The following is a 27,995-nucleotide window of genomic DNA, read 5'->3' on the forward strand; positions in this document are numbered from 1 at the left end:
AACAGTGCTGAGTAAGGGAGAGACAAGGAAAGACGCCTGCATGAAGACTGAGCTGCTGAAAGATATCACCAACAACAAAGAAGAAGGTGAGCACCTGCCTTGGTTGAGGGCCAGACCTTGCTCGTGAGGTCAGCACGTGATGGGAACAAAACTGGGAGCTTGGAGATGTGCTCTATCCCCTGAGCATCTCAGGTGTGCTCCCATGAACGGAGTGGCTCTGTTCTCCTGGGTTTATTCTGAGCAGGTCTCCTCCCTGGAAGATGCAGATTTCCTTTTCAGTCCATCCGTCGCCACCTGCCTAAAGAATGATATCTAATTTTCACTTCTGCTTTGGTGTGGCTGTGAAGTGCAAAGGAGTTACTTTGAACCTCCTCTGTGTGACTGGTTTTAACTGAACTCTGATCACCGCCACACGATGACCTAGCCCTTTTCCTCCCTCTATTAAAGTTAACTTTCTGTTTTCCTGTGAGTTTCTCTGTTGCTCCAGAGCAGGCACCGATTGCTGCAGGATGGCTGGTGGGGTTAGACACCCCACACCTCATGCCATTGTGGGATGCTTCATGGCTTCTGCATTGTTTCTGCTTGCTTTTACTTTGCAGGATGCAGCGCACATGTTAATTTGACGAAGTCTTTCCTGCGTGATTGTCTGTGAGTTGCATGCACACAAATCTGGGGGCTTAATAAATGTCTCAGTGGGATTAGGAAAAAAAAAAAAACCCACCGCCCTTTATCTCCCCCCCCTCCTCCTTTCTTTCCATGGCTTTATTATTCCTTGACTAGTTACTTCTCATAGCTCTGCAGGGATTTGGTGTATTTTTGTTCTCCTTTCCATAACAGAGCATTAGAAAAGCACTGAACGGACCTCATCAAAATACCTAGTCTTAGCTAGAAACAAAATTTTGAACTTAGTTCAGATGTGTATGAGTACAGCCTTGCTTTCTCTTCTATCCAGCATAATGTTTTGTCAAGCCGCTCTAGTTAGAAAGTAAAGCTCAGAACAGGCAAAATATTGAATGCAGCATCAGATGTGGCCACAGTGCTTGCATATTAGCTGGGAGCACATGAGTGCTACTGCCGGTTGCTTATGGACCTCCGATCTGGGCAGACCAGAGATGAAGTCTGAGATGTCAGTGGGAGGTCACGTTGCTCTGGGGGGAGACTCATGCTTTGACCCCTTGCCTTGCTTGGCTCAGGATTATAAAGCTAGTTTATTTAGCTCTTGGTTGATCTTAAGGTAAGTGTTAAGAGTCTGTGGAGGTAAAAATCCAGGAGGAGGCGGGAAGACAGACATTTCTGCACCTTATGTGTCTTGACTGATTTTGACTTAAAGCAAATGCTGTGTATCAAAAGGAAGCTGAGAACCTTCCCTGTGCAGGAACAGTCTCGAGGCTTCACGAGGGGTTCAAATTCCAACCACTTCAGCTTATTGTCCAGTTCTGTTACCGGGGGAAGAAGGATTCCTAAAATGTGAACTGCATAGTCTCCATTCTTGTGGTAACGTTCAGATTGTATCCTTCTCTTCCCAAGCATGTCATGTGTGTAAAAGACAATGGTTTGCGTGGTTGTTGTGCTATATGCATTGTTCTTCGCTGACCTTCGTTACCCAGCTGTGATCATCACAGGAGTTCAATTAGTTAATGTCCCTAAAGTCTGTTAATAACAGTGTTTGGTGTTGGCAAGGAATTTACATTTTTGAGTGTTGCGTGAACATGAAATCATTACAGCAGACTTGCAGGATGGCATGAAATAGTTTCTTTGAGCCCTGTTTCTTGACACAGGGATGTGTGGCAACATACGGAGCTGAGATGCATGGACTGGAAAAACACCCTGAAGTCTGCAATTTCTCTCTTTAAGTTTGCTTGAACAAGCAAAGGAGGATGGGACCGGTGCTGTTTAATATCTTCATCAATGACATAGCGGATTGAGTGCACCCTCAGCAAGTTTGCAGATGATACCAAGCTGAGGGGTGCAGTTGACATGCCTGAGGGATGGGATGCCATCCAGAGGGACCTGGTCAGGCTCAAGAAGTGGGCCTGTGTGAATCTCATGAGGTTCAACAAGGCCAAGTGCAGGTTCCAGCGCCTGGGTTGGGGCAACCCCCAGTATCAACAGAGGCTGGGGGATGGTGTGATTGAGAACAGCCCCGTGGAGAAGGACTTGGGGGTACTGGTGAATGAAAAGCTGGATGTGACCCAGCAATGTGTGATTGCAGCCCAGAAAACCAACCACATCCCGGGCTGCATCCAAAGCAGCATGGCCAGCAGGTTGAGGGAGGGGATTCTGCCCCTCTGCTCTGCTCTGGTGAGACCCCCCTGCAGTACTGCCTTCAGCTCTGGGGTCCTCAGCACAAGAATGATATGGACCTGTTGGAGCGAGTCCAGAGGAGGGCACGCGGATGATCTGAGGGCTGGAGCACCTCTGCTGTGAGGACAGGCTGAGAGAGTTGGGGTTGTTCAGCCTGGAGAAGAGAAGGCTCTGGGGAGACCTTAGAGCAGCCTTCCAGTACCTAAAGGGGCCGACAAGAAAGCTGGGGAGGGACTTTTTACAGGGGCTTGGAGTGATAGGACAAGGGGGAATGGTGTTAAACTAAAAGAAGGTAGATTCAGACTCGATTATATAAGGAAGAAATTCTTAACAATGAGGGTGAAGAAACCCTGGCAGAGGTTGCCCAGAGAGGTGGTGGCTGCCCTATCCCTGGACACATTCAAGGCCAGGTGGATGGGGTTCTGAGCAACCTTCGTGGACTTGAGGATGTCCCTGCTCACTGCAGGGGGGTTGGAGACCTTTAAGGTCCTTTCCAACCCAAACCGTTCCATGATTCTCTGATGTGTGGGAGTGAGAATCCACAGAAGTCTGCTGGTGCTTCTGGGTTCTAGTTTAGGCTGAGCTGCTGGAGCGAACTGATTGTGTGTTTGATGGGACCCATGGCCTGCAACGTAAGACTAGACCTATTGTAGGTTTTGTTCCCCTTGGGAAAATCCTCATGGCAGGTTATTTGTCAATATTGAACCCGAGATCTAAAACTTCAGAGGCTTGAACTTGCAGATCCAAAGACTGACTAAAGGTGCTGTTTGGGCTAAAGATTTCGTGTGAATTACTTTGTTTTTCCCTCTTTTTACTCCCCCCGACTCAGAAGGGTACTGATACTGAGGTCAGTATCAGATCCCCATTTGAACTGCGTTAGCCTGTACCATAGCTCTGCTGCTGCCCCTCTGAGTGCCCTTTTGTGAGTTACACCTCTACGTATGAACTTGCAGTTTCTCTATGTCTAAGATGAGCCAGGAAATTCAGGTAGCTTGCAGCCTTGAATGAGATTTAGAGGTCTGTCCCCCAAGCAAGGCACATCGGCACCGCTGCAGTAGTGCCTGCGACTGCTGTCTGGCCCCACCACTGATGAAGATCATCATGTTGGAGATCTCCACGAAGATCTCCTGTTGCAGGGAAGGCTCATACTCTTGTGGGGCAATAGCTGAGCTGCCTCAGTTTATAATCTGCAGTTTTGAGGCAGTTACCTGGTTATCCTCAGTGTACCAGCCTGTCATTTGTGACAGCTCAGTAGATGCTGCCCCAGGAGACAAGTTGCTGGGTCAGGGTGCTGGGTGGGTGCTCTCAGGGAGCAGCCTGGAGATAGGGGGTCCTTGGGTGGGCAGTTGCGGTGTTTTGTTCTTTGTTCCTCGAGTGGAAGGTATTGCGTAAAGGCACTGTTGTTACCAGCTGGGATGTCCTCTTCTGGCTTCATCCTGGCACTGATAAAGAGCAATAATTGAATTATAAATTTAACGTACCTTTGTAGGAACAAGATCTTTGCGTGTTCCCAGCACTTTCATTTCCAAATATGGGGTTAAGTCCCAGCTTGCTTAAAGCTCGGTGTAAGTTGCTTGCTAGACTCAGTGTCCCCTTCTGTGGAAGATTGCTCAATACAGATAGAAAAAAAAGCTGTGGATGGACTGTGTTTTGCTGTCCGTGGGGAAATGTTCTAGTTTGGTTTTACATGTGGGTGTGGGTTTAGGTCCATCTTTCGCTTTGACAGGGAGGGGAAAGGGGCAGGGAGATGGAAGAGATGAGCGGAAAGAAGTTGCTCTTGTGTTTTATTAGGCTGTATTGTCTTTAGTCTGACTCAGAGAGAAACTAATTAAAAAGTGGTTTCTTTGCAAGAATTGCAAGTGATTTCAGTTCTCCTCCTAGTGTACTGAGCTCCTAACTCCATGCTGCATCTCGCTTGACCTTTCAAGACAAACCACTCCTTTTCTGACTCCCCAGCCCCAGAGATGGAAAGTTCCACTAAAGCAGTGGCATGAAGGAGCAGGAAGGGAAGTTGGTAACAAAGTTCCCCATTAGCCTCGAAGTTTTTAAGACTGCACCCGAGGCAGCTGTTTTACAAGAGCCACGGTGCTGGAGCATAGTGCTGGATGAGACATGCACAGTCGTTTTGCTCTTGGATAAACTTAAAACTGCTTTTAGAGAGTGTCAGGGTTTTAAATTCCTCGAGGGGCCTTTTCTCTCTCTCTCTCTCTCTCTCTCTCTCTCTCTCTCTCTCTCGTCTTTTGTTTCCTTTTCTCCCTCTTATTGTAGATAGGAAGCTGCCGTGAGTGAGGAAAGTGCTGCTTTCCACTGAGCAGCTGCAACCTTTGCATTCCCAGGGGCAGAGTTGGCTGCTTTAAAAGGAGAAAAGGAATAATCTCCTTGCCTCGATGTACTCGGCACTGGGATCCCCTGCTGAGGCTGACAGCCAGGAGAGCAGACAGACCAAAATGATGCTTAGGTATTTTAGATGTTCACCCAGATGTGCACCCAGGTGCTCCCTGTGTTTGAGACCCCTGGTCCGGGCGGAGGCGGGGCTGTGCCCCAGGGCAGAGACACCGGCTGCAGAAGGAACGTGCTCAGAGCCCGGCAGCCCCAGGAGCATCCCTTGGTCACAGATGGGCTTGGGGCCTCGTGGCCAGCGCTGTGACACCGTGGACCCAATCCCATGGCAAAGGAACAAATTAATTTCATGCAGGCTGTTAAACTGCTTTGAGTCACCACCGGTGTTCACAGGCAGCCCACCGGCGACATGCTGAATCCCATTTACCCGACCTGTGTAATCTCAGTGTTGAGCATTCACAGCTGAAGTTGTTTTTCTTTTTTCTTTTTTTTTACTTTTCTTTTCCTGTTTTGACTCTTGGCATGTCTGATGGGAGATGGGAAGCAGTGACACTGCTGCAGGATGACAGCGCTCCAGGACACTGGGAGGAGTGGCATTTGTGTTTTGGAAATACAGGGCAGGCTCTTGGGTGGGTATCACCTGCCTTCATGGATTTAAAAAGGGATGGGGGAAAGAGGAGACCGTCAATAACTTACCCCGGAGAGTAACTTTGCCCTGAAAACATAATTCTCTTCATTTCTTGGCTTCAAAATGCTCTGCTTTTTGGCTTCAATGATAGAGGTGGTGCTTTCCTTTCCAATGGATACAGGATCTCCAGCCACCAATTCTCCCTAGTCTGTACGATTTCAGCCCCCATCACTTCAGCATCCTTTTTATGTCAGCTGGGCTTCTCTCTGCTCTACAATTTTGTTTTCTTCACTTTGAGGAGGAAGAGGGGAGGGAGCTGTTACAACACAAGGATTATAAGCAGGTGAAGTTTATCCAGCAGGACAGTTGGGTATTGAATAAATGACTGTGGTATCTGTGGTGTTTTAAAGATGATCTGCATAGTGCTTAAGGTAAAACATCTGTGAAATGTGCATGTATAAAAATACAAATGTATGCAGTACTTACTTGCACTGCACTTCAAAATCGTGAGCTTTTCATTTAAGCTCTGTCTTTGCTTAGTTCAGAGCTTGCTGTTTCTCTTGCAGCAGCTGAAGCCTCGTGGCTCTGCTGAGCTGCCCTGGGCTCTGTGTTGGGGGCACTCGAAATTACGGCACAAGACGTGGGCAGTGGGGTGTCTCATCTCTACCAGTGCTCAGCACCAAGATGTTCAGAAAAACGTGTAAAAGTTCCAGATCAGACAATAGTGTATTCAATTATAGGATGGTGGTTTTTTTTCTTTTTTCCTTTTTTTTTCCTCAGACCTTGTAAAGATTACATTTTGGCCTGGTGTATAAGGGCTCATAATGTTCGCATATTTTTCTTTATTTTTTTCTCACTGAGCAGTGAGATCTGAATGTAAAAAATATATTTAAGACTTTTATTTTTTTCAGAGCATTCTCAATGTTTGAGCTGATCATCTGACTGCCTGCATATGGAAAGTTTCTGGTGGCTGCTCATCCCCTTTGGTCTCTGCAGAGGCGATTCCGTTCCCTCTGGCTGTGGCCGGGATGGCTGGTGGGGACCGTAGCACATCTGTTAGGCTCTGCCCGCGGGTAGGTTTTGGCAGGCTGAACCGAGCTCTGGCGAGCTCTGGGGCAGGATCACAGCCAGGTCTGGCTCTGCTGGAAGGGCTGGAAACTCAACAGGCAAAGGCAGTGGAGAGGAACCAGTCTGGGCTGGGAGAGCAGAGGTGGGTTTCGTTTTGCCTAATTTAGGGGTTTTTTTGAAGTTGTCATTCTAATCCTAAACTAGTCCAGCTCATTTCTGTTTACATGTGGTAGGCATGTCCAGGCAGTGATTAGTTTGTCCAAAGACAGATGTCTAAAGTCAGACTGTGCTTTTTGAACTGTCATCTTCTCTCTGTTGGTTGCAACAGTGACTTAGGGGCACCCTGGAGCTTGAGATACCTTTGAGATACCTACAATTAGACGAGGTATCCTCATCCTGTCTGACTTAGCTTCTCCCTCCCTCCTTTCTTAAGATTCTGTTCTCTTCATGGGAAATTCAATTTTGAGTAACTGTGTTTAGTATTGAGAAGAAGACTTAAGACCGAAACTGCTGCAGAGGGTCTGCTTGATCCTGGGGAGAGGTGGGAGGGGTGGGAGCTCTGCATTACTCTCAATGAATTGTTAATTCAGAGAAGGGATTTAAATCTATTACTGATTATTCTTTGCCACGTGGAGTTGCAGGGATAATGTATCAGCGTAACTTTCTGAGTCTTAAATTCCTTGTGCTACTAGAACATAGCCCGCTCCTAGATGATATGCCTTTACAGAAGTTTGCTTCAACTTGGTATCAACTTCAGATACCTACCTCGGCACCGTAACAGAAAATAAATCTCTTGGGCAAGTTGCCCATCCTACGTGTTGCTGGATTTTAAATTAATACTGAATGCTTGGATTGGGATGCAGATAGCGTTGTGGTCAATGTGACAAGCTTTTACTGCTGCATATGCCGTAGGAAATGCATAAGGGAGCTCTGAAAATACTAGGATGCTTCTAGTAAATGAGGTTACACTTCTGTGGACATAGGCCGTCTCTTTCTGCCTTTCAGTTTTTTTAATTAAAGAAGGAATGGTTGTAGGTTAAGGAACAGTGAGGGACTTGAAAAGTGAATATGGAGAAAACCATCATTTTGCTCTATTTAGAAGGAATGAATACTGTCAAGTTGCAAAGTTCTAGAGAAATACCGATTTTAGGTTTTTATTCACTTGCAGCACAAGAGGAGAAAAGCTGTTGAACAGCATTTTCAAGAGGAGAACTGGTTGCCACGAGGTGTATTTGAAATCAAGAGTTTAGCAGGTTTGCAGTGAAACTTTTTTTTTTAACAATGGAAAAGGGGAGATGACAAGGTCATGTCAAGAACAAGTGTTTCTTTATCTGTCTGGTGCTGTGGGAGAGCTTCTGTAGACTGTTTTATTTGGTATTTCTCCATTTAGAGGTTCCTGCTGTCTCTGGTTTGTGTTCCCATCCCCATCTATAGGCCATATTTCAGAAAAAGTGTAAATATGTATCAAATTGTGTCTGTTCAGCTAAATGTGCAATACTGTAAGCGTGTATCTAAGACTCGTTGAAGGTGGTCAGACTTGCAGACCTGTCCTGTTACACGAGAAGGGAGCACAGAGTTAGAGGCAGAGCATCACGGCAAGTGGGGCGGTAGCCAAACCTGGGATGACAACTCCTATTTTCCTATTATCAGGCCAGGTATTTTGGTTGTGAAAACCAGACTAGCTTGCTTGGGTTGCCACATCTGTTAAGCAATGCAGCTCCTGACATAAACTAGTTCTTCATGGGGAGTCTCTTTAATTCGATGTTCAGGTAGGACCCTGCAGTTGATGGGCTGGCTGTGACACTTCTTGCAGAAGCCCTGTGCTGTACAGGAACTCAGTTTATAGAAAACTATGCTATTCCAAAGTATTTATGAATTTGTTTTAGTGCTGCCAGAAAAGGGAGAAGGAGGATGGAGGTGATCTTTCCCCAAAGAAGCCCGTCCCAGCAGCTCAGGACAGTCTTGCCTGCAGTGTCTCAGACCTGTTGAGGCTGGAGAGGGACAGAGTCTCTCTTCCCCTTCAATCCTTGGCCTCTGCTGATTCTTGCCAGCCAGCGAGCCGTGTGATGACAGTTACCATAAAAGCTTTTGTCATGTTCAGCACCAAATTGTGACACTCCGCAGTGCCTTTCGCTCGGCCGGCTGAGCGGTGGCAGCACTGATGGTCGGGGCTGAAGCTGGAAGCTGTAGGACCTTGCTTTGCCCTGCAACCTGTGCAGTCATTTACGGCAGGGCAGGGTGGCTGCGTAGTCCTGGTAAATCAAAACCATACCCCTGACAACTGCTGTCAGGTTCTCAAGGGACAATGACGTTTTGTATCTTTGTTTTGTCAAATCTCTAGTCATACAGATTTGGAAGTCTGATGCCTGTTTATAGGGATTTGATGGCACTTCCACAGTCAATCAGATTGCATTTTCCACACTTAGTAAGAGTGTGTGTGTGGGGGCAGGGGGGGAAACCGTATGTGGGATTTTAATTTCAGCCTCTTGGTTTTTTCATAAAGTCCATGACGCTTTCTGGACTAATGCAGTTATTCTTTCCTTTAGGGCAGTGCTCTAATTTACCTTGGTTTAGTTGCCTTCATGGCAATTCTTGCCCTCTGCTTATTCAGTTTATCTAATAGTCAACCACAGAAGTTATTTGACTGCTCTGGTGGGAGTGCGCAATATTTAAATCAACAAATATTGAAGGCTTCCTTCAGCCATGTGCCTAGTGCTAAGCACTAGAAACCCCTATCTGTGGTTAGGGAGCTCATTTTTTTGTTTTATTCTGGCACTGACTTTGCTGAAATAATTGTTTAAATGGTCACAGCACAGTTGTTTAAAGACACCAAATGCAGAAAGTGAAACAAGGATTGAAAGAGTAAGTGCATAGCTGCTGGCTCCCTCTGCCCAAGACTTTTCAAATAGTTAAAGAACACTAGAAAAAAATGGCACTTTATCTCCTCCCAGAGTCGTTGCTATCCAAAACAAACCCTTGTGCATCTTATCAGGGCTTTCAGTATGCTGAAGGTGGTCTGGGTGGTGTGAGAAGGCAGCAGATGGAGGTGATGACTTTGAGTCGTGCTTGGAGGGTCACTCAGTTACTGCCTACCAGGGATGGGGTTTCTGCCTGTACCCTGCTGCATGTGCTCCAGTGAGCACTGGTGAGCTCTTTTTGAAGGTTTTGGAGCTGTTTTTGGGGGCTCTGAGCCAGCAGAATCCATGTGGGAGGCAATCACAGGCTGGGTCGCCTGGATTTGGGGGGAATGGACTGCTTAGTGCAGGTGTCTCATCAGGAAAAATGGCCAGAGTTGAACCCCAGGGAAGGGTTACCACTCGTCATCAGGGTTTGAAGACACTTTCCAATAAGACGCTTTGTGCCCGACATCTGTAGCTTTCGGTTGAACATAAAGAGCAGGTCTAGGGCTGTAATTTATGGGTAGGACTAGGCTGGAGGAAGTTGAGCGCTGCAGCAGGTCTTTGAGAGCCCCAACCAACCTGGTTAGAATTCAGCGTTGACCATGCTTCAAGCTGGAGGCTGGATTGGATGGTCTGAGTGTATTGACCAGTTCTAAGAGGGCTTTCAGTTTGGTATGGGAAATGTTTGTCTTTAAATCTCAGATGAGCACCAAAACCCAGGAAGTTTGGGGAATAATGCAGTTGTTGTGGGTGCTAGAATGCATTGCTTTTAGAGTCTAGATCTGCAAGTGTTGTTTGTGCAGAAATCCTTAACAAAACCTTTTAGGTCAACCCAGTGGTAAGGAGTTGGATTGAATGAATGCATGAAAAAGGGTTAGAAAGAAGGGGAGGTGGGTAGGCCCTCAAAGAGTTGGGGAGAGATTCCCCCCAATTGCCACTAACTGGAAAGGGAATTTGGTGCTTTTTGGGAAGAGCTGTTCTGGTGAGTTGTGCAGCGCTGCTTCTCTTCCCTGTGGATGTTTGCACTGAGCTGCCTGTGCTTGGGGGCATGCAGCAAAGCTCTGCAGAGCTCGGCTTTGAACACTCAGCCCAGGTATATTGGACTTGATGTCCTGGGATCCAGGGTCTTGGTTCTGCTTCATGCTTTAGCCTTGCAACAGGTTTTTTCCAGGTCAGCAGAGATACTCAGAATGTTGTTTTCTTTGAGTGTCTGGGCTTCAAGAGCAGCATGAAATGAGGTGCTGATACCCAGCGTGCTGGTCTGGCTTGCAAAGTTGTCCTCCGGTTTGACTCTGGGCCCTTCTGAATACTGTAGGTGAAAATTGCTTTGATTCGAGCTGGTTGTAAATCAGTGCTATCTGCTTTGACAGCCCACTTGGATAAAGCTTTCGCTGGTACTTTCGGTGATGCTTTTCATAACCGTCTGGCCTCTGGAAGGAAAACGATATGAGGAATCCCTAACAGCAGGTTGATTTAATCGTTTTACTGATCATGCCAGTGAATTGTTATCACTCCTGGTTGCCTGGGGAGCTGCTAGTTTGTCGTGTCAGAAACCTTTCTGCAAGTACATGGCGTTCATACTTGGATGACTCAGCTCAGGTCTGAAATCTCTGATGGGACAAATTCATTGATGGGGGAGTGTGGAAATGTCTTGGAAGGAAGGAAAGAAAAACCTTTTTACATGGACTCTTCTGTTTTATCTGTGTGTGAGCTTTTAGTCAGTCTCCAAAAATCTTGCTGCATTTGAATCATGTAATTATTTTAGTCTAGAATTGCATTTAACATGCTTTACCCCTATGTTTACTCTGGCTGTTGCCTCTGAAATGACACCGTGAATCCTGCTCCTGATCTGCTCTATCCTGATGAAAGAGCCAGTCTCCACTGGAAAACATTGCCAGAAGAGCTGTGACTGCCAGGGAGTTATTCCTTACAATGTTTTTGTGTAGTGGCAGAGTCCTGATGTAGACATTTGGCTGCTGAGCTGTGTCTGTGCCGCAAAAGCTCACCCATACTGCCCTACCAGCAAGCTTTTCTTGTGTCAGTCTGGCACTGTGAACGGCTTCGCCAGATATCTGAATACAAGATTGGGCAGTGTTTTGTTTGACATGCGAGGTGTTGACATATGGTCCAATAAATGCAGTTATTGGAGAAGCTAAAGATAATATTTACCTTGAAAAATCCATAGTTGAGAATAAATGACCACATTTGCAGCTGAGGGAAGTGAGAATGAGTGCACTGCTTTCAACTGAGCCACTCAGCCCAATTTTCACCATCTGAGGATCCAGGCAAGCCCGTCAGGTAGGTGAGTGAGCAACCTAGGAGGCAGGTAGATAGATAGATATATAACAAGCAGATTTCTGGAGGAGAGGTTTGCTCTTCATTAGCCACTGTGAGTAGCTCTACCTTCTCTTTGGAGTTTTGATACCGCTTGTGACCCTTTTCTTTCTCCTCTCTTCCTCCTTATCCTCCCTCTTTCTCCAGGGTTTAATGCCATGGCTGCAGATGAAAGTGCTACAGAAAAGCAAGCGGGGGAACCAAAAATGGCAGTAGACGGTGAAACCAACGGTTCCTGTGAGCACAGCGAAGCTGGTAGCCACCCAAACCCAGCTAAAAACACTCAGGACAATACGAAAGTGAGCCAGCAGGACTCTAGTACTAAGTTAAATAGGATAGCAGAAAATGGCATTTCTGAACGAGATGGCGAGACTGGGAAGCAAAACCATATGAAAGCTAATGACTTCACACAGACTTCTGTAACAGGGAGCAATGGATTTATTCTAACCAAGCAGATGGCACAGGAGCAACCTCTAAGGACTACCAGCACCTTTGCTTCTCTCACCGGCCATGCTGCAAAAACCCTTCCAGGAGGAGCAAGCAAAGGGAGAACTGTGGGCTCCTTTTCTCAGATGCAAGCCACGATGCCAACCAAGCTCGGGGAGGGCAGTAAGGACATGGATGCTAAAAAAGTCACCGCTGCTAACGCTGAAGTCAAGGTCCACAGAGCACGGAAGACAATGCCTAAACCCACCCCTAGCCTGGTAATGTATATGCCCAGCAGTCAGTGCTGCTGCTGCTGCGATTGCTCTTGGCTTTCTTTGAGTGCGTGAAAGGGATACCTTGCTGGATGGGAACACGCGTAATTCAGAGGTGTCCCACTGACTGGATCGATTTTTCTTTTTTTTTTTTAATATTTTTTTAATTTATTTTTACTTTTTTTCTCTTCCTACAGAGAGACAGAGGTGTTAAAATAGAGTCACATGGCCACCATCAGCTCTCTTCCCCAGTGTGTTTCTAAATATATCATTAATCAATTTCCTTCTCCAACAGATCTGTGCGAGACACTAAATGGCCTTTCTCTTTTGGCTTTGCTCATCAGCCGTCTGCTGAAATCCAGAGCTGCTTGTGAAACAAATTAGATTTCTTATAAGTTCGACCCAAAGGAAATTAAGCATAGCATGTTAACTTGAGGTTTCTCCTGAGCTTGAAAGCTGTCACAAAGCTGATATGTTAGGCAACTTGATTGCATTGTGTATCATTATAGTAGTAAACCTGATGATGTTTTCTGTGTCTCTGTATGTTGCCTGCACTAATGCAACTTGTTCAGAAATCTTCACTCCAGAATCCTTAAGCGTGAGTTTACCATCACTTAATAAAACAGAGCTCTGCCTTTTTTTCAGGAGGTAAAAGGAGATATGAAGTCATCTGGTGCAATCATGTTATAGCGGGGTGAACAGAAATGGGCCTTTCTTTGTCATTGGCCAAGTTTGGTTCTTTTGGTTATTTTTTTTGGTTCTTTTGACAAAGATAGGGAATAGAGACTGGAGCAGGCAGATCTCCACTACAAGCACTTGATCTCCAGCCCTGTGATGCTTTATATTTAGCTACAGTGAGCTAGATCCTCTCATTGTGCTATGTCTAATGATGGAGAGAGACTGGCCTTTAGGTACCCTGCACCTAAGTCGAGGAAAGGATTGTGAGCCCTGCTTCGCAATGCGAGTCACACCCAGAAATAAATGGGAAGCTGTCATGGCTTTGTAAAGGTTGGTGCAATGGATTGCTGTTAGCTAGCAGCATATTACGGACCAGCAAATGCAAAGTGATCCTCAGATGTCACCCACGTGTTGCAGCACAGCCGTAATATGATGTAAAGGTCTCAAAGCTGTGAATTGCTGTGGTCTGGAGCAGGGGAAGAGAGAAAAAGAAAAAAAAAAAAAAAAAAAAAAAAGGCACCTAGCCAGCCGCAGATGGGGAAAGGTGCCCTTGGCTGCGGCACCACCTGTGCCTCCGGAAGCAGGTGGGAGTCCAAAGAGGACATCAAGATTACAAACCTCGTGGGCACCCAGCCTCGGTTGTAGGGCAGAAACCACACCTGCCATGATTTCCCAACCATTCTCCCAAACCACTGATTTCCCCTCTGTCTTCCCCTGATTACATTTGAATTCTCTCACTTTCGCACCCCGGCTGTGTTTTCTGGCTAGTAAGCGGGGAAGCCCAGATGCAATACATGCATCTGATGAAAATCTCGCATAAAGCTCTCTCTTACCCAAACAAGGCTTTGCAACCGAAACTGCCTCGCAGCTTTCCTCCAGCAGCCTGTTGTGCACTTAAATTAGGCCAGGCAAACCCCCAGACCCTTGTGGAATTTGACAGGGAGAGATCTCTTGGGGCTGAGCAATTGAAAGAGGCAGTTCACTTCTAGAAGACAACTGCTAGGTTAGGAGGGAGTGTTTTCCTCATTCATATTTTATGATGCATCAAAAGAATATTTTTTACGCAACCCTTTGGGCTTCAAGGTTTTTCTCTAGGAAGCTGTGTGCAATGTTTGCGAATGCTTGCAGCGCACCGTTACACGAGTTGCTGTGATAGTGCTGTTGATCGTTATTTTCTCATACAGTAGCAATGGCTTCACAAACCAAAGCCTACAGTTGCTGGGCCACTCTGGAAAGCGCATAGCCTGTCCTCAGCACCTCTGGCCATTTCCCTTGGCCTTAAAATAGGGAGAGAAACAAAAAGGGTGGTAAGAGGAGGCCATTCCCATGTTCTCTGCTCAAGCCTCTGAATGTGAACCCGAGATTTGATCTCATTTCTGCAAGACAATAAAACATCTGTTTTGTTCAGCCTTCCTGATAATTACATTGTCTTTTGAATTTACATGCTATTTTCTTTTGAGTAGCTGAGTCCTTGTGCTAGTTATCATTTTTCTCTCCTGATTATTTCTTTGTTGAGCTGCTTGGAAGAGGCTCGTCAGCATAGCATTGCAGTAACTTTTTCACGCACCAGCCTCCACGTTCACACCTTTTCCCCTTCAAAAACACCATGATAGCAGGTGCTGTATTCCAGGAAATAAATTGTGGAAATCACCCAGAAGTTGATGTTACAGGACACGGTAATTTTCTTTGCTAATATTTTTTAGACCATTGTTGTTTTCTTGACAGACTGTTGCTGCAGACCTGTGCTACTTAGGAGAAGGAGAGGAGGAAGGTATTTTGTTGCCTGCAAAGTGTAAACAGTTGTTCCTCCCAGCTCCTGCAGAAACCCCCCGGGGCCAAGAAATTATTTTCTGTAATCCAATAGCTGTCAGGGGACCTTGGTAGCCTTTTCTTGCCCATGTGGATTGGTCTTTGAAAGGAAGAAGATAATTTTCCAACAAGTTTAACCAGCTTTTTCTCTGTTTAGGAGTTGCTTCCTGAATTGGGATCGAAGCTGAATCTGAAACAGGTGACAATTTTAATTGATGTTGTCGCATGTTAAGGTGGTTTTTGAACAGAGACTTCAGAAGAGTTGTTGGCAGCATCATTTCTGCTTCCCTTTTGAGTAGTGCAGTAACACAAGCATTGCACCTTTTGGAAGAATTTTTTTCCTTCGTAATCCATTTAATGATTGGGTTCCTATTAAGAACCCAAAAGTTTCCAGGGCCAGGCAACAGACTGACGACCAAGTGTGTGTGTGTGTGTGTGTTCTGTGCTTGGAGAAGGCCCCTCCTGCTGGGAAACTCCAGTTTCTGAGACTAACATCACTAAGATGTGTCTGGAAGGGATAAAGGATGATAAAGGTAGTGAAAGCATCCCATAGTTATCTCTTGATATAAGAGGGAGCAGATGGCTGAATTGGGAATCCCAGGTTATGTTTCTGTTCATTACTTGGTGATCACAAGGCTGTTGTTTGAGGTATGTGTCTCTGGTGGTATTTGTTTATGCTGTGCAGAGGACTGGGTCAGGGGAACTGAACTGTCAGAAGTAGTAGTGCAAAAATCTGTGAAATACAGTGTCTCAGCTTGATTCACAGGGTGAGCCCAAAATGTAGGCTACCGATTTAACTGAGGGAGACAAAGCCTGGGCAGGAAGGAGGAGCTTGGAGCAGGAGATGCTTGCTTATGTTGGTGTTTCTACCAACATTCATCAAACTATACCTTTAAGCAGCATTGCCACTCAATATCTGATCCCAGAGCTAGTAAGCTGCTTGCTTTCTGCGTGCACACAGGTGTTGCTGTTGCTGTAAAGTAGCATTTTCTGTGTCAGTGCCCAGTGGTACTGTGGCGGTGTGCTGACGTGGTCTGTGGGTTGCTCTGCAGGAGCTCCTGTCCTAAGAACATCTTGTGTTCATCTCTTGGAGCCAGGCAGGTGGCAGTTGGTGGTTTGCAAGCGCCTGGGATTGCTCAGCAGGCTCAGACTCTCTAATATGCAGAAAACTCAAAACAAAGGGCAGATCCTAATGAGGATGGTGATGGAGATGTTGTCTCCTTGGGGGGAAAAAATAAATGAAGAATACAGGGCATAGTGAAATAGAGCTGTCCATCTGATTGCAAGTGCTGCTGTCAGTTTGTCTGAACCTGGAAGGTGCACTCATTGAGGATGCTCTCCGAGGGGTACCCAGGTGTGCCCAGGTGGACTGAGAGCGTGAAGTCCATGTGTGCGAGCTTGGCCACAGTTAAATATCCCCTATGGGAAGTCTCCTTCAGGAGTGACAAGGCCGTAGACTACCATAGGACTTCTTTTATAGAGGAAGAGGGACATAGAAAGTGAAGGTATGTTGTGCAGTCCTTTTAATTTCATATTTAACTGGTTGTGCTTACGCTGATGACATGGCTGTGCCAGCTGAAGGTGGCTGCCCCAGCTGCTGACCACAGCCTACAGACACAACCATCCCAGATCCCCAGCAGACCCATTTCTGTCAGGAGGCTTGCTGTTGAAACTGGTTTGAGCTACCCTGTTTCATTTTGACTGATGTATGATACTCTCTTCCGCTGGAGCTGCTCAGTCTGGGAGGGGACAGGGGCAAGGAGTGGGGTCTGTCCCTCTGACCCAGCAGAGTCCACACCTCTGAACAATGCTGGTTCAGAAACCCATTAAATGCAGGTTTGTAGCTTGGTTTAGAAACATCTAGACTTAAGTGCAGTCTGCCTGGCAGCCTAAACCGCTATGATTTTATGCAGATATGCGACCACACACAAATCAGTGTAGGTGTAATCGAGTCACACCGGAATCCCTCTTCTAATGGGCACGTGTTAATCTGCAGGTAAAATGGCGTTAATAGGTGGGTCAGTCTTACAGCTTGTCTGATCTAGATTAAGACCAACGGTGCACAAGTTTCTTTTCATTGCTCCAAGGTAAAGCTTAGGCAGTGGTCAGGACTCCCCGGCAGCTGTGCTGAAATTCGGTAGTGAAAAATATAATTCTGCAGCAGCAAGGGAAAGGGAGAGTAGCAGCACTACAGCTCCTACAGGTGCTGTCATTTGCTTGTGATAAATTTTTTATAGCAGACTGATACTTTTTGCTTCAATATCATTCACCAGTTGTTAGAGGCAGATACCCCTTCAGAACTTGCTGCTTTGTGCTGTTCAAAGGCAGCACCTTGGTACAAATCTGGTTACCCCTCTGTATGATGGATGGAGGGAAGAGGGTTACTCCACGACAGCTGCTCTGTTGGCCAGTGTTTACTTTTTATAAACACTTAAAATACTGTGTTCTTGTCCCAGTCGAAGCAGTTTTCTTGACTATTTTTCTCATAATAGTTGTGATCTTATTTTTGCTGTTCCCAGGGACAGGCATCTCTGGAAACGTTGGCCTGAGCATTGGAATAGCTGTCTTCAGCTTCTTGACTATTCCTTGCAATGTCCAATATGAAATAGTGACTTTACAGCCTTTTGCATAGGATGAGCTGATACCACATGAGAAACTGCAAGAAATGAAGATCTTAGCGACGCAGTTTCTTTCTCTATCATTTTTGGTCCTTTCTTGGCCCGCAGTGGCCCACACATGTGGTGATTAGGACAACATGCGAACACAGGGAGCTCAAACTGTGTCCTGGAGTTGCCTTTGCACACGATTCTCCTCACTGTACTTCTCTAAAACTGTAGATGAAAACTCTGCTTGACTATTAAATATAATTGGTGAAAAAAAGAAAAGTACCATGGCCATTTTGGACAAGGATAACACATGGCAATGGAGTTTATTTAGGGTCAGGAACAGTGCTTCTCACCTCTAATTTTGCTGTTTGCAGTGGAGCCCATGTAGGTGTTAGATGAAAGCACCTCTGCTCTCTGGAATGTTTATTGGTTTAAGTGAAGGAGGATGATCTTCATCCAATTTCTGAGTGTAGGAGTCTGCTTAGTTAAAAATGTGGGCAACTCAAAGTGTGTGTGCCCTTGTTAGTATTCTTAGCAGGTCAGTCCATGTCCAACAGATCACTGAAAGCCGTGCATCGCTTTTCTGGTGCGGTTGCTTCTGGTGCAGGCTCCAGCATTGCCAGTCTGGCATTTTCCACCTTTAGCAGGAGCCTCTGGATCGTCAGGAAACGAAGCAGGAACGTGTTAGGATTTCTCACAGCAAATTGGATGAGTGGATGTTGACTAGCAGTCAGCTCTATTGGGTTTGCTGAAGCGCTTGCTGTTCGCAACCCCCTTTGTGCTTTGCCAGCACCAGTGTCCTCTGCTGGGAAAAGGTAAGGGAGGCCGTAAACCAAGAAGCAGGAGTTTGCTTGGAGGGATATGGAGCTGCAAGCAGTTTTATAGATACCTGCTTGATGCTGTGCCTTGTGCTGTGGACGGGGAGGGCAGGAGGAACCCATCCATCATGTAACTGGAGGAAGGTGGCATGTGACAGGAGCATTAATTGCTGTGCCAGTGGCCGTATAGCCCACAGAGGTAGCTTAGAGCTGGGTCCTACCAGCCACGGGCTGGGGCATGGGGTGGCAGGGCTGGAGGTAGCTGCTCTGCCTGTTCTGCCAGAGAAACCTTCATCTGAGGTTTTCCTTGGACAGCCTTTTCCCTAGCAGGAAACTCGCTGCAAGCTAAATGGATGTGCAGCATTTTGAGAAGTCCTCTGGTGGTGCTGGGGGCTTGCAGGTGGATCTGTGATCTTTGTGTTTAAATGGATCGCTGCAATTTTTTGTTTCCGTTTTGCTTTGATAGGAGTCTGTTGTGCCCCAGATAGTCTAGCAGCCACTCGCCCTACTCCCAAATGCACAATCTGTCTTCAGCCTTTGCTTCTTTTATTGGAACTTGCCCACTCTCCTCTGCTGAGAGGTGTCACATGCCAGCTGCAAGCTGGGCAGCGAAGGATGCAGAATATCTTTGCGAGGAAGGGCCCAGGTATGCTTGAACCAACTCTTAGCCAGCGTGGTGGGATTTTAAGGAAGAAGCAATTTCCCAGCAGACCGGTGTGCTAGATTGGCAAAACCTTTTCTGAGAGTGTTGAAATTTGGAGCAGGTAGAGCCAAGCATAAAAGCTCAGTGTAGGAGACCAGGATGGGCTGTAGCCAAGCTCAGTGTAGGAGACCAGGATGGGCTGTACCCAAAGGCTGGAGTTAAGGAACTGGCAGAATTCAGAGACATTAGAAGAGGGAAAAGAATAAAGTTTCACCCACTAAACACTCTACTTTAGTAAAATGTAATAAGAACATCAAAGATGTAACTGTTACCTAGCCAAGAATGAAGAAGGATGGTGAGAAAACTGAGTATAAGTGCTTTCAAATCTTTGCTGATCTTTTTTATTACAATCATTAGGTTGAGTATTTTTATATATATATACATAGACACGTGTGTGAGAGGGATATATGTTTTACTGCTGGCCTGCCAAGCTTCCCATGGCATCAGGCTTCCTGAGAGACCTGGTCACCCCTCTGCAGGAATTCTTGTTCTTTAGCATTACTGCATATGCCTGCAAGTAATAATCCAGATCTCACAAAGCTTAATTTGATTAAAAAAACCTGTTTTACCAGAATTGCCATGAAGAAGTCACATTCAACAGTTGTCACGCAGCCCTATTGAAGATTTTTAATTTATTTCCATATTGTAATTACAAGGGAAGAGAAAAACCCCAAGCTAATAACGTACTACTTTATCATTTAAAATTTGATTTTGTTCTTCCAAACAGTCTAGCATGGTCTGAACGTGAATTCTTGATGTTTGGGAGTAACAGTGTGTTTTATCAGACACCAGTTGCAAGAACCTGCACTTAAAGGACAGAAAATACAGCCCTTATGTACACTTGTTGCAGGCAGCTCTGCGTCAGATCTGCCTCTCCCAAGCTCATTTTTCTAATTTTAAGTTAAAAATGGAAAGCAGTGGATGTTCCAGGGGACTTGGGAATTCTCAGAATAATCCTGTAGCCGAGAGTTACTGTTAACCTTTAGATCTATAAACTAGGGACTTTTAAGAGGTATAAATATTATTGTTGAGACTATTATTGGCAAACTGTGCCCAGCACTCCTAACATACCTTTTTTTAAGGAGTAGAACAACTGGGAGCAGGAGTGATCCAATATCCAGAAAATGGTCCTGTGGACACTTAATTGGCTCATTCTTTTAAACTTACTGAAGAGAAACTTTAAAAAGAAAAAAAAAAAAAAGAGGTTGGTCATAGTCCATAAGTATCTACTTGGAGTGAGAGTTTCTGACGATACAGGGCTTTTTAATTTACTTGAAAAAGCATCATGCATTTAATAATTGCCAGTGAGAGCAATTAAGCATTGGAACAACATATCAAAGGGTATGGTAGATTTGCTGTCTTTGAAATCATTAATCCAAGACTAGATGCCTTTTAAGAAAAGATGTGGCAATTCAGCCATAAGTTATGGGCTTGATGCAGGAATCGTTGGCAATTTGATGGCCTTTTTATGCAGGTCATTTTTGATTATCATTACAGCTTCTCTGTCTGTGACCGAGTCCTTGCTTTCTGCCAGCAGTGTGCACATGGCAGAGCTGTAATTAGGAGAATCAGTCACTTCCCCATTTATTCACAAGGTCACGTTACTTGAAAGCAGTGTCTTAAGAGTGCCTATCAGAACCTGGACTTTAAAGAGTGTTTTTATTGCTTGCTACTTTTTATTCCTTTTTTTCTTTTGCCTGGATTCCTCTTTCTGTTTTGGTATTTCAGCTGTTGCTTCAGAAGTCTCATAAGAAGTATTTTCCTGCAAGTGGAGCAGCACTGAAACATTGCCACCGCAGAGCTTGTCATCTGCTAACTGTGCTTTTGGTTTTCTGGAGCATCTCTGCCAAACCTGCCTCTTACTTGAGTGAACAGATGTATGGAGAGGTGTGGATGCAGCTAGGTCATCTGTTAAATACATAAGAGGGCAAATCCAGTGTAAAATGTCAAAGTGGAGTGGCAGCATTTACCCCACTCTCTGTTAATGCAGCGGTTGCCGCAAAAGGTGTAGCACTGTGGGATGTGGAGCTGTAGGAACTCTGCTTTCATCAGCAAAGGTGCTGCAGGAGATTGTGCATTGAGTACGAGCTCAAATCAGAGTGGATGCAAGCTGCCTTGGTGCCTGGGAGCCTGGCTCCAGCGACAGGGAGTCCAGTAGCAACTACACAATTCTCTTGGCTTTCAGTAGGAGCTTGTAGCCTGCCCTGTGTTTGGTGTTGCAACAGCTAGATTGGGAGTACCTGCGCTTGCTGGTTTAAAGTAAGCTTGGACAGGTCTTTGCTGCAGCAGTGGCAGCGCTGTAGATGAACTTGCAGTGTCAAGTAAATACATTATTTGCCCATGTTTTGGTGTGTGCTAGGCTACAGGTGGGAGCCTTTGCTAAGACTGGATTGTGCCAAATGCTGCCCGAAAGGAAGGACCCCTTCCCGTCGCTGCCTGCCCGTCCGAAAAGTCTCTGCGAGACTCTGTTCTCGTGCATGCTTGATGTGACAGCCGCACTCGGGGCGTGTTTCAGGGAATAGGTGTATTTGTTGCATTTGTTCATCTTCTCCAGAGCCAACCAAATGCCTGTGTAAATAGTGTCTGATCCTTTTCATTATCTGCAGTTGCTTTGGATCTGCCACTCTGGCTCTGCGAGGTAGCCTTTCACCTTCAAAGGCAGCAGCCTTCAACAAGTGAAGGAGCCCCAGGCTGGGAATGTTTTGCTGTCTTCAGGCAAAGTAACTTTATGTGCTAGAGGAGGGGCTGTGTGCTTTTGCTTTGAATGTGTGGTCCTGTCTTCAAGTGAAAGTCATTATGCTTGAGAGAAAGGAATTAAATTTATCTTCAGATTATTTTTTTTTTTTGGTAAAAAAATTTTTTTTTTTTTACTGCAGAGGCTCAATTTAACTGCATTTTATTTTCCAGCATGCAAGTAAAGACCCCAAAGATGGGAGAGACAGCAGAGATCAAAAAGAATCCAAGGAGGAAGGCAACAAAAACATCCTGGAATTTGGGAAGCCGTTGCCGTTGCCCTCTCTCCCGGGCCTTCACCAGTCACTACCTCAGAACCAGAGCTATGTGGCCACCACGAAGTCACAGACAGGTAAGAAGGACAGAGTTAAAAGCCCTAGCAGCACCTACCTCCCAAACGTGTGTCTATGTGTGGTTGACTGGGAGGTAAGGGAGGTTAACAAGGACTGAAACCTCTGTTAGTACCTTTTTCCCACTGAATCTCCTTCAGGGTTTCCTTTCCTGCTGGCATCAGTAGGGCTGCTGCCGTAGACCTTGTTTGACAGATGCCATTTCATCTAGCCACTTCTCTGCAAGTGGCTGGTGCACTGCAAGCGTGATGCCGGTGTCCTCTCAACTCCCAGCAAGTCACCTCGGGATTTGTACAGGGTATATTCTTTCAGTCCACTGTTAAAGTAACCTCCCAAGTGAAGTCTACCAGTTTTCTGCTCTGCACGGAGCACCTGCCATACAGTCCTTCCTGCACCACCTTGTTTCATGGGGTGCAGGTGCCTCCCAGGCGACGTAGGCAGGTAGGCGTGCTCCGTCAGGCACCACCACACCGAGGATCACTCTTCTGCTAAAACTTGTCATTAGGGGAGACGCTTTCATCCCATCTTCCTATGTGATATTCTGAAGATGTTTCTATCAATTCTGAGGGACTTTGTGTATGGCTACAACAACTGGTGACGATAAACTACATCCTTGTAAATAAATTTAATTGGGTTAAGAGATTTTTGGAGAGATCTTTTCATAGATTTTTGGTGAAATTCCATCATAGTGGGAGATGAAGAAATGCTTTCAAGGAACAGGCTGTACAGCTACAAATGACTAATAGCGGCTCTGAAGCTGGCTCTTCCTTGTTGTACACTATCCTTAAAAGAGCCTGCACTAAGCATCCTTCTGATGTGTATTCACCAAAGACAGCATCAGGCAGTGAGGTGTGGTGGCTGATTTGATTAGAAGGCCAGGAGGGAGACGTAACAAATTAAGTCTCGATCAAAGTAGTGAAAGGAATCAAACAAACTTCCATAGTAGGTGTGAAATCAGGTTAAATGGCAAACGGCTCTTTATTTAAGGTACCATTTCCCTGTGTGTTCTTCAGTTATTGTACAATCGCTTTCATTGTAAGTTGATATTATTAGCCTTGCAGTGTCTATTTCAGCAAGTTGGATTCTATTCAGCCTCCTACGGCATCAGCAAAACTGCCAAATGCAGGCTAATTTAAGGATTTGATATCGTGTATGGTGATATAGGGGCCAGGAGGAGTGTGGAGAAGATACTCAGAATTTGGGTGGGTTTGCAGCACTGGCAGAAAGCTCTTCGTGTGTTTGCATGTATGTGTGTGTCATCGTTTGGTTGACTTGTAAACAAATCAGTTGGAGTGGGAAGCCTTTTTCTCAGATTGTGACCTCAAATGTGATTTGCCCTCACTACAGCCTCTACTCTCTATCCATTCTGCTCTTCATTCCTGAGCAAACTTTGGGTTTCTTTTGCTTCTCTTTTCCAGCTGCTGCAGTATCTCGGAAGAAAAAACGGAGAATGGGAACCTATAGCCTGGTTCCCAAGAAAAAGACCAAAGTGTTAAAACAGAGAACAATGATTGAGATGTTTAAGAGCATAACTCATTCTTCTGCGGGTGCCAAGGTAAGGGGAGTGCTTAGCCCACTGGACATGTTTGTTGTCACCATACATGTCCCTTGTCCTGGCACACCAACCCCACGTATAGGTGCAGGAATGTACTGGCTTGTTGCGGTCAGCATCTTCCCTTCTGAGTCTACATCTTCTCTCTGGCAACAGCATCCTGCCCATAGCAGCCTTGCTGCTTTGAAAATGACTTTTTGAGAGTGGCTGTTCAGATACCAGCTCTTAAACAAACATTTTCCAGTGAATGTTCCCCGTCTGTCCTGTGAGTCCTGTGCAATTGGAGAGATTTCAAGCATACCCCGTGTGGTAACCTTTTTGTTTCGGTGTCCTCAGGGTAGCTGTCTACTGTTGCTGCTTGAGGCTGTACAGCAAAACAGCTCGTTACTTAAAAAGGTTTAGACAGGGACTGACTCCTGATCAAATTCTGATTTTGCTGCAACCCATACCCTGAAGTTTTGGTCCTTGCATTCAAGGAGAACAATGCTAGGCTTTCATGGAGTGGAGTGAAAATCCCTCTGTGATATAGCTTCCCTTTGCATTCCCTAGAAACCTTCTTGCAGTCTTCGTGGAGCTACCCTTCCATGTTTGAATTAGACTGCGAGGGTCTGTCTGAAGGCTCCTGCCCAGCAGCCCTCGTCTCCTTAATGCCTTGTACAGCCACGTGAGTCTGGAATGACTCCTCGTGGCTCCTCAGTCCCCAGATCAACATAGTTAGGTGACACATAGTAGGCTCTCAAGGCTGGCTTTGCTGGCAGCATCGAAGAGCTCTGGAAGGACATACAACCAGCTTTCCCCTGGCACCTTTAAGGCTCCTAGCACAGAGGTAGTCTGGGATGGATTCAGCTGCTCTGTCCTATGAATTGATGTTGTCTTTGTGGCTCACATACTTGGATGACTTTCAGAGTGAAAAGGACCTGGGTGATGCCAGCCCTCATGTGAACGGGGAAAGCATAGATGTAGACTCTGAAGAGGAAGACTCAGATGAGTTGGAAGAGGAGGATGATCATGGAGCAGAACAGGCAGCTGTGTTTCCTGCAGATGATAACAGGACCTCTAAAGACAGCGCCTCTGATGCAGACAATGCCAGAAAGGTATTCACATATCCTGTGCAGGACTTGAAGGAGTGGGATGGCAGACTGCTTGTGCACGTCGGATAGGGTTGACATGAGTTGAGGCAATTTCTAGGTTTTCTTAGCCTGCAAGATGGCAGAAAGCGCAGCAGTGGTAGTGCAGCTTTTTGATGACCATTTCCTGCTCCCCATTGCACCTGTGAGAGTCTCCCCACCTACCCCCCAGTTTCAGCCTTGCTACATAAGTCTGTGGTCCACTATATATGCAGAACCCCCACCACATTTAGTCATGGGATTCACTGAACCAGTAAGAGACATCTTCCTGGTCTTGCTTGTCACAGGCTAGTAAAGCACTAAAATTAACTTTGTTCATTTTTTCCCAAATCATGATGCATAGTGTAGACATGAGGCTGGTTTTGGATAATCAAGGAAGTTAAAATTTGGTTGGAAAACTTTCTTCTGGGGTGGAATTTTTCTTTCCCCTGCACCATCCCCATGGATGAACCATGGCATGCATTAACAGCCTTGGAGTTCTTGTCCTGGAGAGGAAATTCTGTTAGTGCAGGTGCAGGCTGGGGCTGGGTGCTGGGCGCAGCAGAATGATGAGGGGATGCTTTGCTGCGTGGGGGCACAGCAGGATGACACGGGGATGCCCAGCTTTGAGAGACCTGCCCTGCCCTGGCTGACTCTTTCTGTTCTTGGGCAAATGGTGGCTGCAGATTGATGATGGCGAGTCTGAGGAGGAACAAGAGTCTGGAGAGTCTGGGGAGGAGGAGGAAGATGGAGATGAGTCTGACTTGGTAAGCCTGGCTGCTAAATGTGCCTTTGTCCTGTTGATAATAATTTCCCCTTTGCACTGCTGCCAGAAAGAGAGCAAGAGAGCAAAGTGGTGTAGTTTCGTGTCTCTGACAAAACTCTGAAACCACCCACACGCAGAGTATTGTTTTCCACAAGGTGCTTAACCCTGATCTGCGATACAATTAATTGCTTTCTGATGCTAATTAATGGGCTTTTGTTTGTTTTTAACAAGATGTTGGCTGCTTTTAATCATTTGAATGTTAGTAGAAATATTTAAGGGTGCTTAAATTCTTCAGATGCAAACTTGGGAAGTGGTAGGAGCCAGCAATATTTTCTTAACAACTTGAAGCTTTGCAAGGCTTTTTGGAGCTTAGGTAGAGTTATTCACAAATCCATCTGCCCAGCCCACAGCCTAAATTCACATTGATCTGACATGCCACTTCACGGTACCAGATAAGCAGCTCTTAACAGGGAGGCAAATAGCAGACAGACAGACAGACACTCTCCCTAGGAGGTTGTCTGTATAGTGCTAGGGCAAGACTTTCACCAGCTACTGGTGATTTTTTACTTTTTATTTTTAAATGGTTGGTGAAGAGAACCTGATTTATTTTTTTATTATTTAAATTGTTGTTAATTGATTGTCTCTGTCCCCCACCCTCCCCTTTACATAAAAATTTTGCTCCCTTTCCACAGCATCTCAAGTTGAGGAGCCAGCATTTAAGGCACCCCAACTCTTCAGTCACCTTGAGAAAATTTTGGGCTTCATTTTCTTGATATTTTGAGCTGAAGGTAGAAATGACTATACCAAGTGAATCGTTGAAGCTCTTTAGGGTCTTGTCCCTTGTGCTCTGACACTACAGGACCCAGAGAGGACTAAGCAGCAGGGGCTTTGTAGCCTGCCCCTCTCTTTGGGTAGCTGAGGTCAGTCTGTAGTGTTAGCTCAAACCAAGAGTTGAGCTTGCAGTCAAGTCCAAACTCCCAAGTCATATCTCCACATCCTAGATGGTGGTTTTTGCTCTGCTCATATCTGGTGAGTCAGTTGGTTCCCCAGCCAGGGACTGGCTCAAACGCAACCCTCTCCCCCACAAGCAGTGTGATGCAATTGGTGTAAGCCACGTGGCAGAGCACAGCTGAGCCCACACTCGGGGACGGTTATCAGGGGCGGCATAGACACGCCGTAGAGCTGCCCCGGAGAGCCAGGGCTCAGCACTGCCTTTGCTTGGCTTCGCTCACTGTGATAACAGGGCATGGTGCAGCATCAGCTTCCTATGAAGGTAGGGCCTGATCCAGCTGCTGTTAATGGTAGCAGGAGGTTTTTCATAGGCTTTAGTGGGAGATGGATAAGCATCAGGAGCTGACAGTTTCAGTTTGAACGTGAATTTTATGATTGATGTGTTGAAGACTGCCTTACAGGATTGGGGTGGCTGATTCTCCGTTCTGACGTTGACTTTGAAAACCCATCCCAGACAACTGTATTTTTTTAAACCAAACCTCAAAGCCTGCTTAGATTCCTGTATGTGTCTGAGTATTTGCAGCATGATTAGTCCTTGATACCCTGTACCTTGCTCAGGGAGGGGGCTCGTCTGCTGCCGTAGAGTTCAGTTCCCCGGGTTCCATCCCAACCCTGTAAGGTGGCTCTTCAAGTGCAAGGCGGGTTTTGTTGGCATTTTCTAGCATGACTCTGGAGCAATGTGAATATTTTAGTTTGAAACAACCCACAATATTTCTGGGGAGAAGCTAAAAGTGTGTGTGTGCCTGCATATTTGCATTGCTGTGCAGAGGTGCTTGGCTACTACTGCGATGAGTGTGGTGTAACAGCCTACGTGGAAGAGAAAGTGAAGCATGCACTATTGAAATGACAGGAAATACACCCACACGTGTGCTTGTGTTTCCTTTTCGGCGCTATAAAGACATCTTAGCACCACTTGATTTCAAACCCCCAGTCCTTAAGGCCTTTTCGCACAACTCAAGCTGCGAGAAGGTTCTTTCGAATGGGCGCAAAGGACTGCTGGGACGCTGATGCCAACATGCCTTACATGCACCTGGCCTCTCTGGTTATTCAGAGCTCAGAGTCCAGCGTCAAGAAGAAGCTGCTGAAGAGGAAAGGAAAGACGGACAGTCCATGGCTGAAACCCACCCGCAAGAGGAGACGGAGGAATAAAAAGAAACAAGCCAGTGTGCTAGGTAACTAATTGTGTTTTGTTCCTTAACGACACAGAAATTAGCCTTCCAGGTGGAGGGGTAAGGGTAAGCACCTGAGGCCCATAAGGCAGTGGCTGGCTGCAGAGCTCACTCTTCCTTTACAAGGACAGGCTGTATGAAAAACCAGGCTGTGAACTTGCATCTCACTGACAGTAGCTGCTGGTGTGCACACTTTTAACAGCAGGATACATCTGGGGTGGCTCTATTCTTGGCATGCTGGAGGAATATTTTTTTTTGTGTTCATGAATGCCCTTTGTTTTAGGGTATCCAAAAAAGACCTCGTGGACTCATGTCCACGTGGATCCATGTCCCATGAGCTTGGGGAGTGTGGTTAGGTACAGAAGGGAAAGGCAGGACCACCCGAGAGTGATGCTCCGTTGCTTTTTTATGGATGTTTGTCC

General features: G+C 46.0%; 1 protein-coding gene across 1 annotated transcript; it reads left to right on the top strand.

Annotated features, from left to right (window-relative positions):
• On the top strand, positions 1 to 27,576 carry LOC104160040 (histone-lysine N-methyltransferase EHMT1-like; the record flags this gene model as incomplete). The annotated part of the gene is made up of 7 exons (XM_009698092.1): positions 1 to 86; positions 11,722 to 12,278; positions 21,794 to 21,971; positions 23,388 to 23,524; positions 24,427 to 24,615; positions 25,314 to 25,394; positions 27,456 to 27,576. Coding segments are annotated over exons 1-7 (1,309 nt in total), but the record flags the coding sequence as incomplete, so codon positions are not given.
• Between the last annotated feature and the right edge of the window lie 419 nt (positions 27,577 to 27,995).

This window comes from Cariama cristata, unplaced genomic scaffold (genome assembly GCF_000690535.1).
Source record: "Cariama cristata isolate BGI_N322 unplaced genomic scaffold, ASM69053v1 scaffold5244, whole genome shotgun sequence".
In the NCBI taxonomy this organism is placed as follows: domain Eukaryota; kingdom Metazoa; phylum Chordata; class Aves; order Cariamiformes; family Cariamidae; genus Cariama; species Cariama cristata.